Source organism: Nasonia vitripennis (assembly GCF_009193385.2).
Source record: "Nasonia vitripennis strain AsymCx chromosome 1 unlocalized genomic scaffold, Nvit_psr_1.1 chr1_random0012, whole genome shotgun sequence".
Taxonomy (NCBI): Eukaryota; Metazoa; Arthropoda; class Insecta; order Hymenoptera; family Pteromalidae; genus Nasonia; species Nasonia vitripennis.
The window spans coordinates 1,498,873-1,522,168 of record NW_022279600.1 but is presented as its reverse complement, the minus strand read 5'-3'; the positions used below and the strand labels follow the sequence as shown (position 1 = coordinate 1,522,168).

The window sequence follows — 23,296 nt, the reverse complement described above, 5'->3', positions numbered from 1 at the left end:
TATTGTTGGACCATCCTTCCGTTGGCTTGGCTCTGCCTAGCTCGGGCCTCCGGGTCATCTCCTTCATACTCCCAGAGTCCGTGGTCCTCCTCTTCTTCTCTCTCCTGGAGATAGTTTGGATGCTGGTTTTCATCATTCTGGCTTCTTGTGTTCTCCTTGGGATAGCGCTTCAGGCCACTTCTGAGGTCCGCTTCCCATGCAAACTCCCAATTCATCGTGCACCCCTGATAAATTGCCCTGTGTGCCAGGGAAACGTGATTGTACCTCCGGAATTGGCGGGCTACCGGTTCATAATTCCCTCCATGGAGAGCGTGTGCTTCCCGGTGTCCTTCTATCCTCGCGTGCTTGTGTCCCGAATAGCAGAGTAGGACCTCCTCGACTTCCTCGGCTTCGCTCCGCTTCCTTTTTAAATTCCTCGATGCCATGGTTCTGCGGTGTGATATGGTCCTTCTTGACTGTCAGCTGAATTCGTAATGATCTTTCAGCCTGCGTCTACCCGGCTTTTTTTGCGGGGGCGTGTTCTTCATATCCTTCAGGCCCATGCACACGTACTAGTGTCGCTCCGCGGTGAGGGTAAGGTATTGCTAGTTTTTCATACTGTCTCTTTTCTTTTTCTCTTTTCCCAAGGGGAGTTTCTTATGTTTTTCCTTTTTTCTTGATTGGTCTCCCTCTACTTTCCTTTTGTGCACTTCTTGTAGCCGGTTCTGTCATCCAGTCTCCTTATTTTTTTTTTTCAGTTTCCTTCGAGCTTTCGTACGGAGTATTTCAAGATGTTGCTTTCCGCTTTACCAGTGATCTGTGTAATTTCCATCTTTTTGACCTGTTGGTGGTGTGTGTGGTTCACGCGTCGTTCGGTTCCTAACCGCACCGATGACGTTGAACTTAGGGTGGTCGCTCCGCCGCCTACCCCGGCATCATCTTCTTCTGAGAGTGCACAATCTTCATCCTCCGTCTCGTCCGACGGCTCCGTATCTGTTCCATCCTCAGAGGTATCTGACACCATGATTTTTCCGTATCATCGTTTTGGCTCTGGAATCAGAGTGCTTTACGGAGTTTGTCTGATTTGCGGTCAAGACGCCCGTGACCTTTCCTGTGTGGATGTTTATGAACCCGACGACGGAAATTCTCGCGGGGTGAGTTGTAAAAAAAAAATGTTCCTACCTGCTCCTTGTTATATATATATATATAATTCTTATGGATCCTATTCGCTTGCAGTTCGGTTATTATGCTGTGGATTCTCGTCCTGAGCTCGACGAGCTGTCTCCTGAGGTTCGACGTGTTACCTGGCTCCGATGTCATAACTGTTTCTGGAATTTCCCTGAAGGTGCTGATGTGATTTGCTCTATTTGTTTTGCCCCGACTGAAGCTCGTCCACTTCGGATCCAGCTCGCTGGCACTGGTGTAAGTATTTTCTTATCAACTTGTCCTTTATTTGCATATTTGATTGTTTATTTTCCTATTTTTATTGTTTCAGCCCTGGATTCCAGATCCAACCGACGCTCTCTACTCCCCCGCTGATGATTCTAGATTCAAGTATTTTAGCGCTCAATTGTAACTTGTGAAAAATCAATTTTTTTTAATTTGTCAATATACCCCTTTCTATGTACAATTCTCTTGTAATTATTTATCCCGTTTTTATTCCCCTCACGTCCAATTAAGTGCTCAGACCCTTTGTTTTTTTGTGGGTATTTATATCAACCCGTTTTTATTCATGTGTTCCTTTTGTTTACACGACATTTATCAATTAATAGAATAATTGGATTACATGATTCTGGTTATACAATTTTTATTTACGAACTTAGTACAGTTTTCTGCTTCTTTTAGCTGTTTCTGTACCAAATTCTTACATTTTCTCTCTTTTGTTGTTCTCATTATTAAAATATCTTATTGTTTAATTATATTGTAAATTCATTCATCTTTTAAAGAAAAGATTCTTATTATCTAGCCTCATTTATCTTTTTGTCGTTTTATTCTGACGTAAGTTCAATTCTCTCTTACAGCTTGTTTAGGACTTATAATTATTATTCACTACATATTATAGACATTCTGATATACGTTGTTCTAGTGAGCTTTCTTATCATTAATTGCCTTTGCTATTTATTTGTTCTTTTGTTTTTGCTTTCAGCTTATTCGTTTTTTTTGTACTACTTTCATTTTAATTTATTCCGCGACTTTTACCTTTTTTGGCGATTAATGTTAAGATAACTTCCCTTATTTCTAGCCACACAATTATTTAATCTTAGTCGAAGTACATGTCTTGGTTTTTTTTTTGTTTTATTGGTTACCACCCGCAAATCTTAGAATCTAAGGTTACTTTATACTGTTTTGATTTTTAGCTTTCCTAGCACATTTGTGATGACTTATTCTAACTTTAAAATTTTTGATGTTTTCATAAGTATGTACGTGTTGATATATAATTTGATTATTATATATATATAAGTGCATATCAAAATTACATAGGTGTTTACCATAATGTTTACTTCCCTTGTCCTAATTGTTTTAATCAAGCTTGTTCGCCTTCGTCGTCGCATTTTTATAAGTGACTGAAACTCCTAGTGTTCTTACGTGGAGTTTTCCTCTTTTTTTTTATAACACTTACTTATATCTCTGTTTCTGCATCGCAACTCTCAACTATTGTTTGTAACGATATCGCCCTGGCGGCAGTGGGTGGACTTCGTGGGGTTGCGTAGACACGTTCCTCTTGCCCAGGTCCATTGAACTCACACCTTATCGTTGGGTCCAACGGTTTCATCGGCACATATATCGCTTCAGCCTCTTTTATATAATTCCCAATTCATTCATCCGGCGTATCGCCACGAATATAGTCACACACACACACACACACACACACCACTATACCCACTACTGCTACGACTATGGTCAATGCTGTATATACTAACGCGTGCGGCCCTTGCCCTGCGATGCGCCCCATGGCGTTTACCTGCCCTGCGGTCTTCTCGGCCCATATTGTGCTTGCCACGGACAATCGTACATTTGGCATAAAGTACTCGTTACTTTCTTGTTCTTGATCTGCTCCTCCGTAATCGGTGTCCTGTTCGATTTTTAGTTGACACTTTTCAGGAATTTTGATTTCTTCCGTTCGTTCTAATATTAACTCTGACTCATCGTCCTTGCACCTCGCGGTACTATTTATCCGCCGAGAAGTTGAATAAATCCATTTTGCGGGATTGGAGGTTTTAATAAGATAATGATCGGGTACAGTTATTAGCTTCCTTTTACACAAACTGTGCGCCTGATAAGATTCCGGATCTAATTTAAGAGCACTCTCACAAGCTGATTTTCGGGTGATTTTTTCCATGACCTTGCATATCCTACCGTAACTTGTCTTCGTGCATTTGTTTCGCTGTTCTTCGTTCAGGAAAAAGTGTTCCTTATTATTGTCATTGATTGCCAGATACCTGGTTGTCACGACTATTGTCATCGCTGTATTGAAGGGGAGTACTTCTGTGTCGAACACTGGTATTGGCACCAGCTCGTAGATCTGGTACGTTTTTTCCGTTACTAGCGGCAGTGATAACTGTGGTATTAGTTGCCCTTGTAATATCGACATTTCCATAGGCCCATATTCCGCTAATGTTGCTTGGTTAACCGATTCGATTGGCGTGGTAAAATCTCTTCCTTCATGTTTTCTCAGTAGGGTTAATGCATTTCTGAGAGTGCGTGTTCCCAGAGCATATTGTTTAGTTTGCATTATATTAATGATTTTTTGAGTTATTTCCAAATTGTTATTAATGATATGCGTAGTTTCTTCTATGGTTGGTGGTGCGGTCGGTACTAGTTCATCTCCTTCCTCCTCATCGAGTTTGAATTTCTTCTTGAGCTCATTAATCCTGCCTTTTTCCATCGTCGTGCATTTCATTTTCCACTATGACTTTGTAATATGACAATTGATACAGTTTATTTTGTTTTCCCCTCCTTAGGTCTTCCAAGAGAATCAAGTTGTTTATGTCTTCTTGCTCAAGATCCTCGATGATTTTTCCTCTGTGTTTGTGTGTCCCGATGTCGTACGGTCCTTTGAGCGTTTTAAACATTACCGTTTGTTTATTCAACTGTGATATTTTGTCTTGTAACGTGTACATTTGATTTAATAATATTGAATCATTGGCATTTTTATATTCTTCCGTTTGCATTAACATTTGTGCCGCTCGCTGAAACACTTCAGTATTTTCAAATATGCTGCTTAGATCGATTCCCGTGACGAACGTCCATTCTCCAAGAGTTAACCGGATGTCATCGATGCGTCGGTACATCAGCCCTGGGTTATTTTCTCTCTCGGCGACTCGGATCCCTCCAAGAGCCTTGCTTATCCTGATTATGACCAAAACGAAGGCCACAAATGTGTTCTTCATCTGCAAGAATTTAGTTAGTTGAATCGTAATCATGTATTGATATTGATTTACAGTTCAGTCAATTCACATTCATTCTCTTTTACTTCCTCACTGCCACTCTCGCCTAATGACTCAATGAACTTATCAATAGCTTCCATGAATTCAATAGGCATAGTCTCATCAGTCTCTATGAATTCAAATGTCCAGTTAGTGTTTGTATTTCCCGAATTTTCTTTGTGATTGCAATTCATCGGTTCAGTTTTTGTAATTCCCGAGCCTGTTACTTCGCCGGACAATTGACCTATATAGTGCGACAGCACCTCACTTAACCCCCTTGTTTCTATTGTTCCCAGACCCCAGGGATCCCCCGAGCTACCTGCTCGCTCGTTCTCTTCCGCATCGTCTGTCCATCTCTTTGCCTTTTCGAGCTCTGCATTTGCTTTCGCTTCTTCTATCTTGACCTCGGTGATATACTCATTATTCCACCGGTTAAGTAAGGTGTGAGTAATGTGTGAATGTTTTTAATATGTGAGTTCGCGGAGTTAAGAAATATTTTTTATCATCTTTCATTACCGGTAGTTCCTGATAAAATGTAGTCTCTTCTCTTCTGTGTACTTCGACTTGCACACATTTCATTATATGTACTACTTCTCCTTCTACCAGTCCGATATAGCTGCTTCTTTTTGTAACTTGATATGCAAATAAGTCGGGTGTAGCTGCTGCTATGATGAGCGCATTTGCTATCACTCTTTTATCAAGTTCGCACTTTTGCATAATCAAATCATGATATAGCCTTTTAATCTGTCCTTTGATGTGTTTCTCAACGTAAACAAATTTCAAATTTACATATGCAAAGATGTCGAGATTATTTATAGAAGGTACTTTAACTGCACGGAAATAATCAGTTTGCAGTCCTTCTAAAAATAATAATTTAGGATGTTAGTTACGTATTAGATCGTGACCGCATACGTTTACTGTGCCTACTGTTGTGAATGCGAAGGTGACTTCCTCCGACTCCATTATGTATACCGGTTTCAACCCCGACCCTTCTTCTATTACGTTATTTTAAATCTATTTTATTTTATTCATTTAATATGTTTTTAAGCCCATTTATTGTTTAATGTTTTTTTTTCATGCTTTTCTATGTTTTTTTATTCGAATTCTTTTATTGTAGGCGAAAGTTATTAGCTTTGCATGCTTAAAAAAAATTGCTATTTATGTCAAGCTTGTTTGTTATTACTTCTTTTTTGTTGTTTTTGAATATTTGTGTTTATGTAAGTATATGTTTAGGATGAATCATGCAAGTTTATTAAGATTTTTCTGTGTTTTCAACATGTGACATGCGCAGGCGATTAGCATGCACGACCTTTTCTTTAGTTGCGCTTATTTGAATTTTAATATTTCCATTTTGACTGACGTCCAATACTTGATACGGCCCGCTATATTGATCTTCGAATTTATGAGGTTTTGGTCCCTTTAGCAACCATACATAGTTTCCGATCTGCAATGTTTTTATATTTACGCGTTTATCATAATATATTTTCGCTTTCTCTTTCGCTTTTATCGCGTTTTCTCTGGCAGTCACCTGCAACTCGTTTAGTCTTGTGACCAAGTTTTTCATGTACCCGTTGAAGGTAGGCAATAAATCTTCTGCTTCTAGTTCGTCCTCAGTCGGCGTGCGCGCTAGTCTCCCGAACACGAGTTCGAACGGCGTATGCCAGGTAGCTTCGCTGGCGCTTGTGTTAAAATTAAAGGTCGCTAAGTCGATATATTCGTCCCAGTCTTTCTTATTCTTTTGCACGAAAAACTTAATATATTCCATCAGACTGGAATGTGATCTCTCGAGTGAACCATTTGACTGAGGACGAAAAGCTGTTGTTTTTACTTGTTTAATTCGGAATCTTTTCGCTACTCTGTTCATTAATTTACTTTAAAAATGTGTACCTTGATCTGTTAGTGTGACTCTCGGTGCTCCATATACGCATATTACTTTCCGAATTAACACTGTTGCTACCGTACTCGCGGTCGTATCTTTTAACGGTTCTGCTATTGCAAATTTAGTTAGATTATATTGAAATGTTAGAACGTATTCGTTGCCCTTTTCCGTGACCGGCAGCGGACCGACTACGTCCATCGAAAGCTTATCCATGCTCACGGTAGGTGTGTCCGTAATAACCATAGGCAGTCTCGTTTTTACCCTCACTAACTTTTTTAATTGACAATCTAAGCATTTGCGGATAAAATTTTGAATATCAACTTTTAGATTCTCCCATTAAAAATTTTGTTTAATTCTTTTATAAGTTTTAGTTACGCCTCTATGTCCGCCGACTATTGTTGTGTGTGCTGCTCTAATTATTTCTTCCCTTTCTTCCATTAGCGGATATTTAATTATTCCTGGCTCCTTTTTTCGACGGTCGCGTTATGTTATACAATATTCTATCACCAAAAGTCGTTAATATTTGTCACGATGTAGCCGCGCATCATTTTGATACAATTTTGAATTTAACGGATGCTGCTAAAAGTAAATTTTTGTTGTTTTGTTACACCCAGTTGTAGCAAAGACGACATTCAGCTGATTAAGTGCAACGACTGAAGTTTTTTCGGAAACACTTGTTTTCAGAATCATAAAACGGTGGGGTCGTATAAAAAGCGAAATAAGAAAATTTGCGATTTGTTGAAAATATGTCAAACATGTCAGAAACGCGTACACGTACATCGTGGAAAGCATGAATGTGGTATTTTATTTTATAAAATTTGTCGGTCACGGCACTCTACAAACGCCGCGTGTTACATGCAGATTGTGCGCGCTCCAAAACAGCTAAAAGAATCTAAAAAGTACCTTTACGTGTTTTACGATTTTGAAACACAACAAGATACGCTGTATAAAATGCGAGCGGATACGCGTTTGCATACTCCAAATCTGTGCGTTATTCAACATTTGTGTACGGACTGTCTGACACGCGCCGATGATATGAAAATACGCTGCGACACCTGCGGTATACGCGAACACATCTTTCGAGAAAACGCCATAAAGCATTTCCTTGAATTATACGTTCGTGAAAAATCGGTGTTTGAGCGTATTATATGCATCGCGCACAATGCTAGTGGTTTCGATGCCCCGTTTATTTTGAAGTATTTAGTCGAAGAGTGTGAAAATGCCAATACTCGGGTCGTGCTCAATGGAAAAAATATCGTTTTGGTACAATGTGGCCGTACCAAATTTATTGGCAGTCTAAATTATTTTTACATGCGCTTAAGTTTATTGCCCGTAACTTTTGGTCTGCCACTATGCAAAAAGGGCTATTTCACGCATTTGTTTAATATCCCCGAGAACGAAAATTACGTCTGCCCTCTACCCGATGAAAGATTTTACGCGCCAGATTCTATGTCTGTCAAAGAGCGACAAGCGTTCTACGCGTGGTATAACAACGAAACTCGGCGTGATTATGTTTTCGATTTTCAAAAAGAAATAGTAGAATACTGCCGTATGGATGTAGAGATTTTGCGACGCGCCTGTGTTGCTTTTCGAGTGATATTTCTGAATGTGGGTAAAATCTGTCCATCCAGAGCATAAAGGCACAGTGTATGAGTACGAGGGTTGTTACACGCACGGTTGCCCGAAATGTTTTGATAAAGCGCGTGAGAAATCGCTGGCTTATGGACGTACCTTTAACGCCGCATACGAAAACACAATGTCTAAATTGCAAAAAAATGTGCAATTGCGGCTACGATGTTCGTAGTATATGGGAATGCGAGTTTGACGGGGTGAAATTGAGAAACCAAGAGATAGCCTCCTATGTGAAAAATGAGTCGAAGTCGAGTCAGTCGTCATCCTCTAATGAGTCGAATAACTTTAAATCCGCGAGATGCATTTTTTAGAGGGCGAACAGTAAACATCATACCTTTTTACAAAGTAAAAGACGTCGAGAAAATCAAATAAACAGACATTTGTTCGCTGTACCCGTACATCTGTAAGCGTGGAAAATTCCCAATCGGTCATCCGCGTATTTTCCCAAAGCCGTTGAGCTCGATTATCGCATAAGCGAGATATACATCATTTGGTAGTACGACACGACGCGCTTCGATGGTACGAAAGGTGGGCTCTTTGCACAGTATGTAAATCTATTTTTGAAGATAAAACAAGAAGCCTCCGAATGGCACAGCTGGTGTATCAACGAAAATGCGAAAGCGCGGTATTTAGCCGAGTACAAGCGCGATGAGGATATCGTTCTAGATCGTGAAAAAATTAAGAAAAATCCTGGATTACGGGCTGTTGCCAAACTTTGTTTAAATAACTTATGGGGTAAATTCGGTCAGCGCCAAATATGAAACAAACCACTGTTATCAAATCAATAATAATTCTTTAAAGATAAATTTTGACAGCATAAAATCTTTAATTGACGATGAATTTGGTGAAAATGCCGACAAAAGCGACAACAACAATGACGATCGCGACACCGTCAAGGACAAGCGTACAATTAAGGTACACTTTTCAACAATCAGTCGTACACTTACTCACGAGGTTGTGACTCGCGACGAGTTCAAAACTTGTAGCGTTGTTCTTAAAAAAAGACGATATGTGTCTAAAAACTGTTCTCTTCCTTTTGGTTATAAAAAATAACTAATCCATTGTAAAATATGTCTACATCTCAATAAATATGTTTGAAAATAAAAGAAAAACCTTACCTTGATGTATTCTTATCTATACTGTAAAAGTAAAAAAATTAATATATTTACCATTACCCATTACTCCAAAAATCAGCTTATTACCGCGGCGGTCAACTTATTACTATCAGCTGATCACACCGCGTGTAGTAGGCTAGAGAGCAGCGGTCGCGTCGTTTCAGCTTACCTTGCGCCCGCCCGCTCGGGAAAACAGCTGATAACGAGGCACGCGATGAGCTGACTGTGACGTGCCTTGACCGCGCCGCCGCGGGGATCGTCGACAATAAAACAGGTGGACGGTTGTTTGTTTTTGTCAGTAACAAAGATGGATATTCGCTGGAAGCATCCGTTCACATGCATCATATCAGGCCCAACGATGTGTAGAAAAACCGTATTCGTAAAACGGTTTCTCGCTACTCTGCCGGAAATGTGCAACGTGCGCTTTGATCGCGTTTTATTTTACTATGGCGAATGGCATGATACGTATAGGAACGAATTCAAAGTACCCCGTAATTTGAATATAGAGTTTCGGGAAGGATTGTCACAGCCAAGCGACTATTCCAACAATAACGATAAGAAAAAATTGCTAATTTTAGACGACTTGGCTGTCATCACAAAAACATATCCACTATATATCTATATCAGAATCTTTTTTACAAAGGTGCAAATCAGCGTGATTTGTCTCTTAATTCGAATTACATCGTTCTGTTCAAGAATCCTCGCGACCGTGCGCAAATCCAGTACCTAGCGTGACAAGTTTATCCCGAAGACTCGAAATTTCTGCAAGAGCCCCATAGCTATCTACTCTTGTATCTAAAACAGAATACGCCGGACGACTTTCGATTTCGAACATGTGTTTTTCCTGACGATCAGCTGCAATACGCGTACGTGCCTCGTCGTGGCAAATCGACTCGACGATAGATGCAGGGTGCGATACACAACATTATTTAATGTGCCGATTGTAATGAGACTAAAGCAGTCTCTCTGTGACGATGGCAGCACGAACATCCTGCAACAGCAGCACCGATCCACGTATTGTTTGTGGTAAACATTTTTCAGAACAACACGTTGCACTTTTGAACGCCCTCTGTCACGCCAACGCAAAACTGCGCGATGCCTTGATACGGACCGCTGATAAACAGCTCATATCTGCGAGTGCGCGCTCAACGTCTTACACGGAATAGTCGAGATCAAGGAGTGCGTAAAACATCGTCTAAAAAAGCACAAACGCGTCTTGAGAAAATTGATCGAAGCACCAACCGCCGCTCGGGGTAAGGTAGCCGCAACAGCTACCGTCGCCGCCACCGCTGGTACTTGGAAACGTCGAAAACGCACTATAATTCAGAGCGGTAGTTTTTTCTTACCACTGCTTCTGGAACCGCTCATCAGCACGATTTTTTCAAAAAAATTTTATACTAACATGGAGCACGCCAGAAAAATGATTGTTGTACCGGAGACGATGGCGGAGCGTTTACAAAACACCGCCCAGCTTACGACTGTTCAGCGGCAGCAGCAGCAGCAGCACGCGATACCAGCACCACCAACAACCGAGGGCAGTGTACAAACGCCAGGGGATAACTTATCACGACTAGACGCGGAAATGCATGAATTCTTAATTCAAAAAAATTTATCAATGAAGAAGAAAAGTGTAAAAACTACTTGCAAGCACTGCGACGATTTCTGTTCTTCAAGGAAAGAGAACAACTCGAAGATCCTCGCGACACAGCTGTCGGAAGAAACTATTATCGGAAGTGTGCCAAAAGTTCATCAGAAAAAAGCACGCTTGCTGCTTAAACACTGGCAGGCTAACGAGTCCGATCGGCTCAAATGGAACGACACGGGCGGCGTTATCATAGACGGTAGTCTCGTGCCTAATCGAATATAGCAGACTTACTGAGCGATATATTGATAAAGCCAAAAAAATTGCCCGTTGGACAATTTCAATTTGCAAAGTTTATCGTCAGCTCCGAAACGCCGAATGAATTCGTCGGGAATACGTACGTTTCAAGACTGATTAGACAAATATCGGCTCGAATAAGGGTGGCGAAGCGCAAAAGTACGGATACAGTAGCCACGTCATCGCCGCAGTAAAGTCAGACACGAGCCGCCGCCGCCAAGACGATCGGCTCGTGAATAAAGATGGTTAAATCTGCCGGTATGAAGTTTGAGAAACAGTATTATGATCCCGGACACGAGGCCGGTTATGTCGGTGCTCGAAATCTCTTCCGTGTAAATACTCGAGGCAAATCTTTAACCGACAAAGAAAAGAATCGCATCTACGAGTGGCTGAGCAACCAGGACACGTACATACTTCATCATCCGATACGCAAAAAATTTTCAAGATTGCACTATAACGTCACCAACATTGACGACGTTTGGGAGGCAGATTTGTGTCAATTAACCGCGCTCAAAGAAGCGAATGACGGATTCTGTTACATACTCGTCGTCATAGATCTTCTCAGTAAATTTGTATGGGCCGAACCCTTGCGCGATAAATCAGCTCAGACAGTCGCTACAGCCATTGAAAAAATTCTCAAACGAGCCGGTAATCGTGTGCCTCAGTGTTTACAATCGGACAAGGGAAAAGAGTTTACAGGTAGCGCTGTTCAAAAAATTCTGAAAAAATACGACATTTCTTTTCGCACCGCCCGAAATCCGGATATCAAAGCGGCCGTAGTTGAACGCGTGAATCGCACGCTGAAAGAGCGTATGTGGAGGTACTTTACCCACCGCAACACCAAACGTTACATTGACGTGTTACAGAAAATTGTCGACGCATACAACAACACGATTCACACGTCTACAAATATGAGGTCTACTGCGGTTAATCTCTACAATGCGCACAAAGCCCGCAGCAACGTAGAGCAGCAGCGCCACGCTCGAGAAAAGAAGCACCCGATACAGCCTAAATACCGTGTAAACGACTACGTGCGCATCAGTCGATCCAAGGGCACCTTTTTGAAAGGGTTCGAAAAAAACTTTAGCGAAGAAATTTTCAAAATCAAGGTATCTACACATACGAATTGGAGGATCTCAATGGTGAAATCATTGACGGATTTTTTTACAACGAGGAATTGGTGCGCGTAGGCGCTGCTCGTATGCTAACTGATCAAGAATTCAAGATAGAACGTGTAATTAAAACCAAGGGTCGCGGAAGTAAAAAACAATTGTTTGTCAAGTGGCTGGGATATCCCGATAAATTTAACTCTTGGGTAAAAGCGAGCGAGTTTCCCGATAATCTGTGCCGCGAAATAAGACTGACAGGAGATTGGCACGTGGGCCTAGCCGAAATCCACGTGCCGCGCACCGTTATACACATTCAAGAATCCGAGGCGTACTACACTTTTAAACTTGACAGTGAGACCAGCAAAGACGGCGATCAGTACTACAATTTTCCTCATGGAATATACGAAACTGTGGACCAGCTGGCCGAAGAATTGAACAAAGTACGAGATATTCGCGAGCATCAAATACTCGCACCGACTGAATTTCAGAAAGGCTACTACACCTTGAGACTTGTAAATATAAATATCCTCATTATACAACCTTTAATTAAAAAGTTCGACTCGTATTTGGATTCGAAGATTCTGTGCACAGACAAACGGGCACTTTTGTAACATCGAATTTGGGTGTAAGCAATAACGTGGGTAGCAGACCGCCTCTTTGGCACGCGCTGTGCCCGATCAGCTTTACGTCTATACAGACATATGCACACCGTACACGGTCGGCGATACGCAAGCAGCACTTTTGCGCATAGTCGCTTTTGAAAACTCAAAGTACAAATTCGGCACGTACATGGTTAAACAGTTTGCACCGATCCATTACATTCCACTGCTGCAGCACTCTTTCCAAAATATCGTTATCGATATAAGAGAGAAGCACGGTGAAAAAATACCATTCGAGTACGGGACACTGACGGTTACGCTTCACTTTAAGCGTAATCTGTAGGCATAAAAATGAGTCATTATATTCATTACTATAACGACCAAGTCGGTGGCGGCGCCGGTGTAAAATCTGTATACACCGGAGCAACTTACCAACGAGGTCCAGGTATTGGAAGCTTTCTGGGCTCGATTTTTCGTCGAATAGCACCTTATCTCGCGCGCGGTGCCAAAGCGGTCGGCAAAGAAGCTGTTCGCGCGGGCCTGAATGTAATCGACGACGTCACCAATAACGGTGCTAATTTCAAAGAAGCCCTCAGCGGTCGACTGAAAGAGTCGGATAAAATTTTGAAAAGAAAAGCAGAAAATAAGCTTGATCAAATGATGATGAGACATCCATCGAAAGTAGCGCTTATCTCTACTACAAACCTATTTCATCGCTGAGCGACGATGGTGACTCACCCTTGGAATTTTTAATTCCAAGTTCAACCGATCACTACATCGATCTCGCGCACACCACGCTGCACCTGACCGTTCAAATACTACCAGCTAGTGATACCCCCAGCGAAAATCTCAAAGTTGGCCCTGTGAATAACTTTATACACTCAATGTTTGATCAGATTGACATATTTTTCAATCAAAAGTTTCACTGCCAAACAATGCGTATCCGTATAGAGCCTACATAGAAACGCTGCTAAATTATGCGACACCTGCTATGCGCTCTCATCTCACGTCTGCTTTGTGGAGCATCGATACCGCCGATGCCATGGATGCCGCGCCAAATTTAGATCGTAAGGCTGATGGTGCGAATCAAGGCCTCATTAACAGACTGTTCTTTATAGCTGGTGGTAAGGCCGTCGACATGATTGGACATTTGCATTGTGACGTTTTTAATCAACCGAAATTCCTGACTAACGGTCTAGACGTGAGAGTAAGATTGGTCCTTAGCAAAGACGCCTTTTGTCTCATGGACTTGTCCGACAAAGGAAAATTTTCGGTGCACATCAAGGAGGCCACACTGATCGTGCGTCGTGCCAAGATAAGCCCGGGTATTTTACTAGCACACGCGAACGCTCTTGCTAAAACAACAGCCAAATACCCCTTAACAAGGGCCGATGTCAACTCGTTTACGCTGCACAGCGGTATACTCGGCGACACCCTGGACAACGTTATACTAGGACAGCTACCCAAAAGGATCATCCTGGGCTTTGTTAAAAATAAAGCCTTCAACGTCAATAGAAAGCTCAACCCTTTAAATTTTCAACACTTTAACATAAACTTTATTTCGCTCTACATGGACGGCGTTCAAGTCCCCAGTAGGCTGTTGCAGCCACGCTTTACCGATGACCATAAGCTATACGTAAACGCTTATTATAAGCTTTTTTCCGGCACAGGTATACATTACCTAAACGAGGGTCTCGATATCGATCGTTACGGTTATCCCAACGTATTTTGCCTGTTTGCTTTCAATCTGACACCGGATTTGTCAGCGCATTTTATCAGCCATTGGAATCTCGTTCGCTCGGGGTCTCTATGCGTTGAGGTGCGTTTCGCCGAAGCTCTAACGGAAACGCTAAACTGCATTGTTTACGCAGAATTTGACAACGTGCTCGAAATCGACTCGAATAGACAAATTATAACGGACTTTAATTCCTAAAGTGGCTGGGTGGTGGGAGAGAGAAAAAAAAGGTATAAGAGTTTTGACGCTGTATATCGTCGACTCAGTTGATCGACGTCGGCAGCAGCAGCACCCGATAGATTCACCATGGATTACGATTACGTGATAGAATTTCAGGGCTTCAGGAACAAAGAAGATAAGTTTTTGCCCAAAGAAGTAGCTGTAGTTTCTCTGCAAGGACACGTCATTTCTCATTGGGTAATTTTGCCACCGCACGAATTTACCGAGTTACCCTGCTCCTTGAGGATCGCCAACGACTATGCAGCGGCGCGACATTTTGGCATACACTGGTTCGAGGGCGATATAACACTACAAAAATTACACTATCACCTGTATAACCTTGCTAGAACGGCTAAAAGAATATACGTCAAGGGCCTTGAGAAAGCACGATATGTCCAATCTATAACGACGCGCAACGTCGAGAATCTCGATGATTACACGACAGCTGGATTCGGTGAACTGCAGAGACGCTTTAAATGCCCGCAGGTCTGCAGCTACCATGGCTGTCAGACAGACACCTATAAAAGATCGTACCTTGCACTGTTGAGAGCACACATACTACGAAAGTAGATCCATTCACACGTGCCCAGTGAAATATTGGAAAAAATACAAGAGACTGGCACCGATGTGTTTTATCAAGCTATTCAAAAGCCTATGTGGTCTCGAAGAGGTAACACTGTGCAATTTCGAGGAAGGGCCGTGGTGGACAAAATCGACAGCGACGAAGACACCTGCGGCAGCGACGACGACGAATACGCGAGTAATGACACCGATTCATCTACAATAAAAAATGAATACGGCCGAGATTATGAGAGCCCTAGAAGACTTAAAAGCCCGGGCAATCGGGGTTTACGCTGCAGATCGGATACCGCGGGTGCTGATGACGCCAGCAGCAATAGTGTGTAACACCGATGATCACACTAAACCAGGAACACACTGGGTAGCAATTTACATTGACAAAAATAGATTGGGCACGTATTTCGACAGTTATGGCCTGCCACCGGTATCAAGACATCATATAGAACGCCTACGTAAGAACTGTAAATATTTTCGCTGGAATACAAAAACTCTTCAAAGCATCGACCCGATTTGCTACGGACAATACACTATTATGTTTTTTATCACATATGTGTTGCGGTACGAGACTCGGGACATTTTGCCGCTTATTCTCACAAGACACTGGGCAAAACGATACCCTTGTCGTCAAATTTTATAAAAAGATACGCAATAAACTTAAATATAAAAAATGTAAGCGAGCGTCTACATTTGCCGATGAGCGTTCTCTAGGCTCAGTACCATGTAATCAAACGTGTACCTCTAGATTAAGATGTGTTTGATGTATTTGTAATCTTGAATAAAGAAAAATATTAAACGTAATATAAATGAGTTCTCATTCTACCTACGCACGTGTATTCCTTTATTAATCAGTAACGAATTTTTCATTTCTAAACAGACGGATGTTGTCCGTCGTACTTTTCTCTGATGAAAGATTTATTTTTTATTTTTAACGGCCAGTTTGTAACGTCCTTACGCCGTATTTTCAACAACCGTATAACTGTTCGACTACGAAAGGGTAGTGGGGAAAATTGTATTAAAGAGACGACGGCGGTCGCGAGATTTCATAGTAGCATCGAGACTCTCTGACTGTGCGCTTGTACGCTATAACAACTTTTTTTTACAAGTGAGATAGTACCGTGAAATTTTTTTGTGCTTCACCATGGCGAACTGTCAAACACCCGGCAAACGTAGTCCGACTGCTGAATTTCCAAAGTCTGCATCGGCCTGGAGTACAGTGATGGGTACTATCATCAAGTTATTAAACTCATAAGTAACGGGCCAATGTACAAAAACATAACTCTTGACGAAAACAGCTGGACTCTTTTAAAAGATCAGTTTGACGCTATAACAGCTTATTTGAACAATTCTTATTCGTTTTATCACGAATTTGGACACCCGGTTAAGATCTATCTTACAAATAACGACTTAAACTTTTCAACCGCGTACGGCATCGAGTCAATCACAATCGACGAAAGGCCTAAAAACACAAAGCCAAGCGAAGAAGACGAAGAAGGAGAAATCGCTCAGCCGGTTTGTAAAAACATGAAAACATCCAGCCCACCGGGTATAGTAATGCAACACCCAACATTTGAAGGACTCCGTCTACATAGTTCACTAGTCGATCAACGTTTGGGTGCTTTGAAAACTCTAGTCGGTAAGGTAAATCGTACCTACGACTACGTTCTCGAATATTTGAAGACTGCTCTGGAAGCCGAAGAACCACAAAACATTAAGAACATTTTGACAGATTTCAAGGAATTTAAACAGTTTTATTCCAGACATAACAACGCTATAGAAGGCTTTGTACTGGATAAAATGGTCGACGATAACAACGACAATTTTAAAAAGCAATATTTGAGAATTGTATTATCCGAAATCCTCGTGTCCGGTTTACCGTTCATCGCAATAGATGTACTAAATTATGTAAAATTTGCCTAAAAATGCTTTTGCTGCTCTTGCGTACACCATGTATATACTTTCCTGAATAAACTTTTAATACATTTAAAAAAAAAACATTTTATTATTTTTCACCATCACATCTTTCCTTATTTATACCGCAACAGTTATTAAAGCTCTTCATTCGGCAATCAGCCAATGCGCAAGATGGATGTATGTGCAGGAAAATTACCGTTAGCGCGCTCGAATGACAGTGGGGTAAAAAAAGACCATTATAGAGAGTGTTATAAAAAACGACACACTAAACTAGAAATATTTCGTAGAACCAACAGAACAGATAATTTAAACGAGAGAATCGTCTTTGACAATAAATGTTCACCTATCTGGTGATTGTAACCTTTTTCCCTCTCTTGCCAACTATTATTTTACCGCTATAAATAGCGCCCGATAAGCGTCGCGTCTCACTTGGAGACGACTAAGCAACCAAGATGGGTCAGCAGCACAGCGCAAAAAAGACAGGCTATAAGCCACTCATCGATGATAAGAAAAACCAAAAGAAGGAAGAAAAAACGTCTTCAAATCAATTACAGAAAAATACTCTACAAATACCGGATCTATACCCGAAAAAAAGGGTTATAAAAAATTATAATTTATATTTCATAGATACCATCGGCCCTTTTCAGGACCACAAAAACATCCATACGTATAGAACAAACGCACACACATGAAAGTGGAGAGCGCAAATATAGCGCTTCTACACCATGTCAGCCTCAAATAAGGACATATCTGTTGCATTATTTAATGTCCACTTAGCAAAAAATGCCCTACACCATAACAGACCCCCAGGCCGAGGGGGAGATAACGAGACAGAGGGGGATGTACGCTATACCGGCCTAGACCCCAAAGCTGAGGGGAGGGGGAAAATCAATAACGCCGGTCTCGCTATATGGCCCTTCTTACTACTTTCGTCCGCACTTGTTTTTTTACCTTCTTCGCTTTCCTCGGCCGTTACGATATTTGCTATGCTCTCGACCGGATTGCTTGAAAGTGCATCTGCTATATTTGTTTTTCCCGGTTTGTACTGAATATTGAACTCAAATTCAGCCAACAATAGTCTCCAGCGATTAAGCCTCGAATACGGATCTTTGTGAGATTTTAGCCATTGTAGCGCGATGTTATCCGTGATTAACTTGAATTTTCTCCCGAACAGATATGGTCTAAAATGTTTTATCGTTGAGACTAGCGCATTTGCTTCTTTATTGTACGTATCCCATTTCCTTTCGGCCTCTGTTAAGGTACGCGACATGTATGCTACCGGATGTTCTTTACCCGGTTTTCCATTTAACAACACCGCTCCTAAAGCATATCCCGAACTGTCTGTTACCAATGTAAATGTCTTAGAAAAATCAGGAAAGGCTAATATCGGTTCTTCGCATAATTTATCTCTCAATATTTCGAATGCTCTCTGCGCTTCGTCTGACCATTTAAATTCCGCGTCGTTTTTTAACATTTCTGTTAGCGGTAGTGCGATGTCAGCGAATTTATCTATAAACCTTCTATAATAACCTACAAAACCCAAAAAATGTTTAATGTTTTTCTTATTTTTAGGAGCCGGGTATTGCTTGACTGGCTCAATTTTTCTCGGGTCGGGTTTCACTCCCGTTTGTCGGGACCACACATTTGTCCGCTTGTAGTTTAAGTACGTATTTTCTTAATCTCTCGAACAGGTGTCTAATTCTTTCTAAATGTTCCTCGAATGTGCTTGAATGCAATATGATATCATCCATATAAATAAACAATTCATTGCCCGAGAGTCCTGCCAGCGCGATAGCAAGCGCGCGTGAAAAGCTTGCTGGCATCGTACAGAGCCCGAAACTACTGCGCGTGAAGTGGTATAAGCCACTTTGTGTCGCGAACGCCGTCTTATGTCTATATTCTTCCGCAATTTCTATTTGATGATATCCAGATTTTAAATCGAAAACCGAAAAGTATCTCGCACCTCCTAATTGATCTAAAATATCTAATATATTTTGCAACGGGTACTGATCATTAAGCGTCTTCGCGTTTAGCTTGCTGTAATCAATTACTAATCTATATTTAATAAATAGTTGAGTTGGAAATTTTGTGTTCTTCGATGTGTTCTGGGGTGAGTTGTATAGCAAGAGCTTCTGTGGTAGCAATAGAAGCGTGAGAAAAGATACGGAAGCGTAAGTTAAGGTTTGAGTTGGGGGAGAAGATGCCGAGACCGACGTTGGACCCTTCGGCTGATTCGGATCCGTCGGTGTAGAAAGAGACGGAAGAGAGAAGATCTTTAAAAGAGAGATTGAAAGTTTTAGGATGGTTGGGGGAGCGTTTAATTGCGCCACCAATCTCAGCGTCTGTATTGGGACTGAAAATTTGTGAATCAAGATAGTAAGTGAAGCAGGGAAGGACGTCAGAGGAATAAAAGGGCAATACCTTTTGAGGCGAGCAAAAGCTCGAAGAACTGGAAGTTCGAGTAGGTTGAGTGTGTTGCGGTTGTTGAGTAGGATGAGTAGAGAGTCAAGAGATTCGAGTGAGGGGTTGTTTTTGGTGGCAAAGGCTCTAAGGACTAAATTGAGAGCCAGCTTTTTGGGGCGAAGGTGAAGGGGGAGTTCGCAAGCTTTGGCGTAGACGATGCGGTTGGATGTGGAGCGGCGGAGTCCTAAGCAGGCTCTTAGGGTTCTGCGTTGAGCAACTTCTAGTTTATTGCGCAGAGATTTGTCGCGAGGGAGGAAGACGAAAGAACCGTAGTCAAGAGAACCAAGAACGAAGGCTTTGTAGATTTGGATAAGGGATCGAGTCCAGGTACCGCATAGAGAACGAATAAGATTAATGTGCGGGGTGCATCTCTGGAGAAGATAATTGAAGTGTGGGGTCCAGGAGAGTTTGGAGTCGAAAATGACTCCTAGAAGTTTGACTCGAGGCAAGGAGTTGATCCTGGTATCACTGAAAGAGAAGAAAGTGGTAGAAGTGTCTGTAGACTTCCTAGAAAAAATAATGAGTTGGATTTTTTCGGGAGCTATGGAGAGACCAAGAGAAAGAAAGTATGAGGTAATGCGGTCGAGACTATTTTGAAGGACAGAGAGGCAGAAGTCAAGATCAGTAGTAGAGACAAAAAGAGCAACATCATCAGCAAAGCAAAGGTATTTGCAGCTGGGGTCGATGTGATTTGGAAGTTTGTGGGTATAAACGTTGTAGGCGATGGGGCTGCTGCAGCAGCCTTGGGGTACGCCCTTCAGCGTTTCGAAGTGGCCCTGGATTTCGCCTCCAACATTAAAGGAAAATGATCTAGAAGAAGTGATGTTATAGAAAAATTGACAAATTTGCCATGGTAGACCGAGGTCTCGGAGAATGTGGGCAAGGATACCAGGGTCAACTCCGTCGAAGGCACTTTTGATGTCAAGAAGAAGAGTTGCAGTGTATGCGCTGTTAGCGAAGCTAAAATAAATAGAACAGGGGAAGATGCTAAGATTGTCGGAACAAGATTTTCGTTTCCGGAAACCGAATTGGTAGCGAGCTAGGATCTCATATCTCTCGAGCCAACAGTTCAGTCTGCGGAGAACGATCCTCTGAAAGACCTTAAGGAGGGATTGAGCAAGGGAAATGGGTCGAAATTTGCCAGTGTTGCCCTTGGGAATAAAAAAGACGAGAAACTCATTCCAAGAAGAGGAAAATTCACCCTTCATGAAGATTTCGTAGAAGGTGGAAAAAAGATGATCCAGGATATTTTCCGGAAGATGCGAAATAATAAGATTATCAATTTTGTCGAGACCCGGGGCAGAGTTGGGTTTCTCGAGACATTTCTCTATAAGAAGTTCGGAGTGTGTGAAGGGTTTACAGAGGGAAAATTCGGGTAGAAACAAGATGGTGGACAAATTGTGGGAATCATTTCTTTTTGCTTCGTGATGTTCGCAGTGTTGTTGCGAGTTTCAGAAGCGGCGAGGTTGCGATGTTTAAGCCTCTTAATGAAGTCCAAAAATTTTCTGGAGTCGGAGAGAGGGGAGAGGTTAGCACAGTCGTCGCGGTAGGACTGTCGTTTAGTTTCATGGAAGGTGATTCTGGCTTGCTCTACAGCAACCAGAAGTTTGGAATATAAGTTGGGACCGTGTCAAAAGTTCCTTAGAGCATCTTTCCTAGCAGATTTAGCTCGGGAACAATCTTCGTTTCACCTAGTGGTGGGCGATATTTATCGATATTTTGAAATATCGATAAAAACAGATGAGAATATCGATAAATTATATCGATACTTCTCCTAACCGATTATCATAGATATCGATATTATTCCTCCAATATCAAAAAATTTTACGTTCCGATACTTTAAAATTTTATAGATAGACCGAGAGGCGAGATGTGAAAGGTAGAGACTATGGACCTCGCACTTCGCAGCTCGGCGCTTGCGCTCTCCTTGCAACTCGCCGTACTGTCGCTGAGCGCCATTGTGATTGTGTCACGGTGGCGCCATTGTGACAGCAAACCGCAAGTGGCGGAAGTTACCAGATACTGGTAAGTAGTGCTGAATTCGAACGCAACGCCGAATACTCGAGTCTCGACAATAACAGTGCCGACTAACGGTTTGGACGAGTCGAGTGCCAAAAGTCGAGAGTGCTTCTTTTCGCTCAATTTTCTTTGTGTAGTGTACAGATGAATACCTATTGCCTAGAATGCATTTAACAGAAACAGTGCATGAATTATTTATTCATTTAGATCATCAAGAGTCCTTGTTGACACGTTTGAAAGATAGGTTATTTTTTCACCACATATCCATTGATATTCAGGAATTCCGAGAAATAGAATCGATTGTTGTAAAAAACAAAAAGTCTTTAGATCATATACTATCTTGGTCTGAAAGTAAAGACGCACAGAACATTGGATCGGAATCATTACAGAAAATTCAAATTAGATTATTAAACAATTTATCATTGATAAAAAGCTTGCTAAAAGATATATTTGATTGGATCATAGAGCTCTACGACAGTTTAGCAGATACAGTTTCTATTACTTCTAGTGACAGTGATAGTGACGTGTAAAACTCTAAAAAAGTAAGTAACAACATTCTATTAAATAATTACTATATAAAATATAACGCAGAGAAAAATCGTGATAATCGTATTATTCTATTGCCGATAACACCAGCCAAATTCAAAAGCTGGAAGCTACTTTATCGACGGCATAACGTGTAGCGTGCTTATATATAGGTATATATGTGTGTGTACGTGTGTGTGTGTTTATGTGCGTTAGTGTTAGGTTAGTATTTTCGTAAGTTCTGTGTATCTTACTAACTCTCTAATCTTCAACCTAAAAAATTGAATATTAAGAAGAACTATTACTGGTTAAGACTAATATTCGTATTTTTTTCATTTTAGTGAGGAAATCCAAAAGTGAAGTTTGGAAATACTTTGTAAAAAATTCTGAAAAGAATGAAGCCACGTGCAGCCTATGCGTCAAAGTTGTGAGGTTCGCGGGTAACGCGACAAATTTGAGATCGCATTTACAAACAAATCACCCTAAAATTAAATTGGAAATTCAAAAAAACACACAGTCCACTGCGAGTACGAAGTTGAGTTCCAGTTCACTATTAGAAATGCACGAATCATCCAAGTCACCCGAGCCACCTAGCAAAAAATTAAAAACGAGTGAGTCTAATGAATTAGAGTTTGAAGCTAAGGAATCGAATCAAGAGACTATCAAGCCGCAACGGAAAAGGCAACTTAGAGTAGATACTGTTATGTCTGAGCAACGTTCATATGAAGGTAACCGTCTAAAACTAATGTTGTTTTAAGACTATTGTTTGTTTTAAATTTAATTCATATTTTTTAATAGATGGCGGAATAAAAGCAATAGAAGCTAATAAAAGATTAGTTTTCATGATTGCCAAAGACAAAATGCCGTATAGTATTGTCGAAAAGGAAGGATTCCGGAAATTTGTGAATTTTGTAGCCCCTTTATACAAAATTCCTAATAGGAAAGCAATCACGGAGCAGACATCAAACACTTACGTGCAATCGTCGAATTTCTTTAGAGGAATGTTGTCCAATGTAAGTGACATTTCAATAACAGCAGATATATGGACGGACACCCAGAAATGTAAGAGTTATTTGGGGTTCACAACTCACTTTATTGAAAATGCAACATACAAATCCATTATGTTAGGCGTAAAAGAACTACACGAACGCCATACATCCGAAAACATTGAAAAATGGTTTAACGAAATGCTGGAGCAGTGGGAAATTAAAAAAGATTCAGTCATT

At 41.2% G+C, this 23,296-nt stretch overlaps 1 protein-coding gene across 1 annotated transcript; it reads left to right on the top strand.

Moving 5' to 3' along the window:
• The first annotated feature begins 12,970 nt into the window (after positions 1–12,970).
• LOC103315693 (uncharacterized protein F54H12.2-like) lies at positions 12,971–14,552 on the top strand. The gene is made up of 4 exons (XM_031921484.1): positions 12,971–13,230; positions 13,305–13,505; positions 13,571–14,211; positions 14,290–14,552. Exons 1-4 carry the CDS (start codon positions 12,971–12,973, stop codon positions 14,550–14,552), a joined length of 1,365 nt encoding a protein of 454 aa, XP_031777344.1.
• Positions 14,553–23,296: the final 8,744 nt, after the last annotated feature.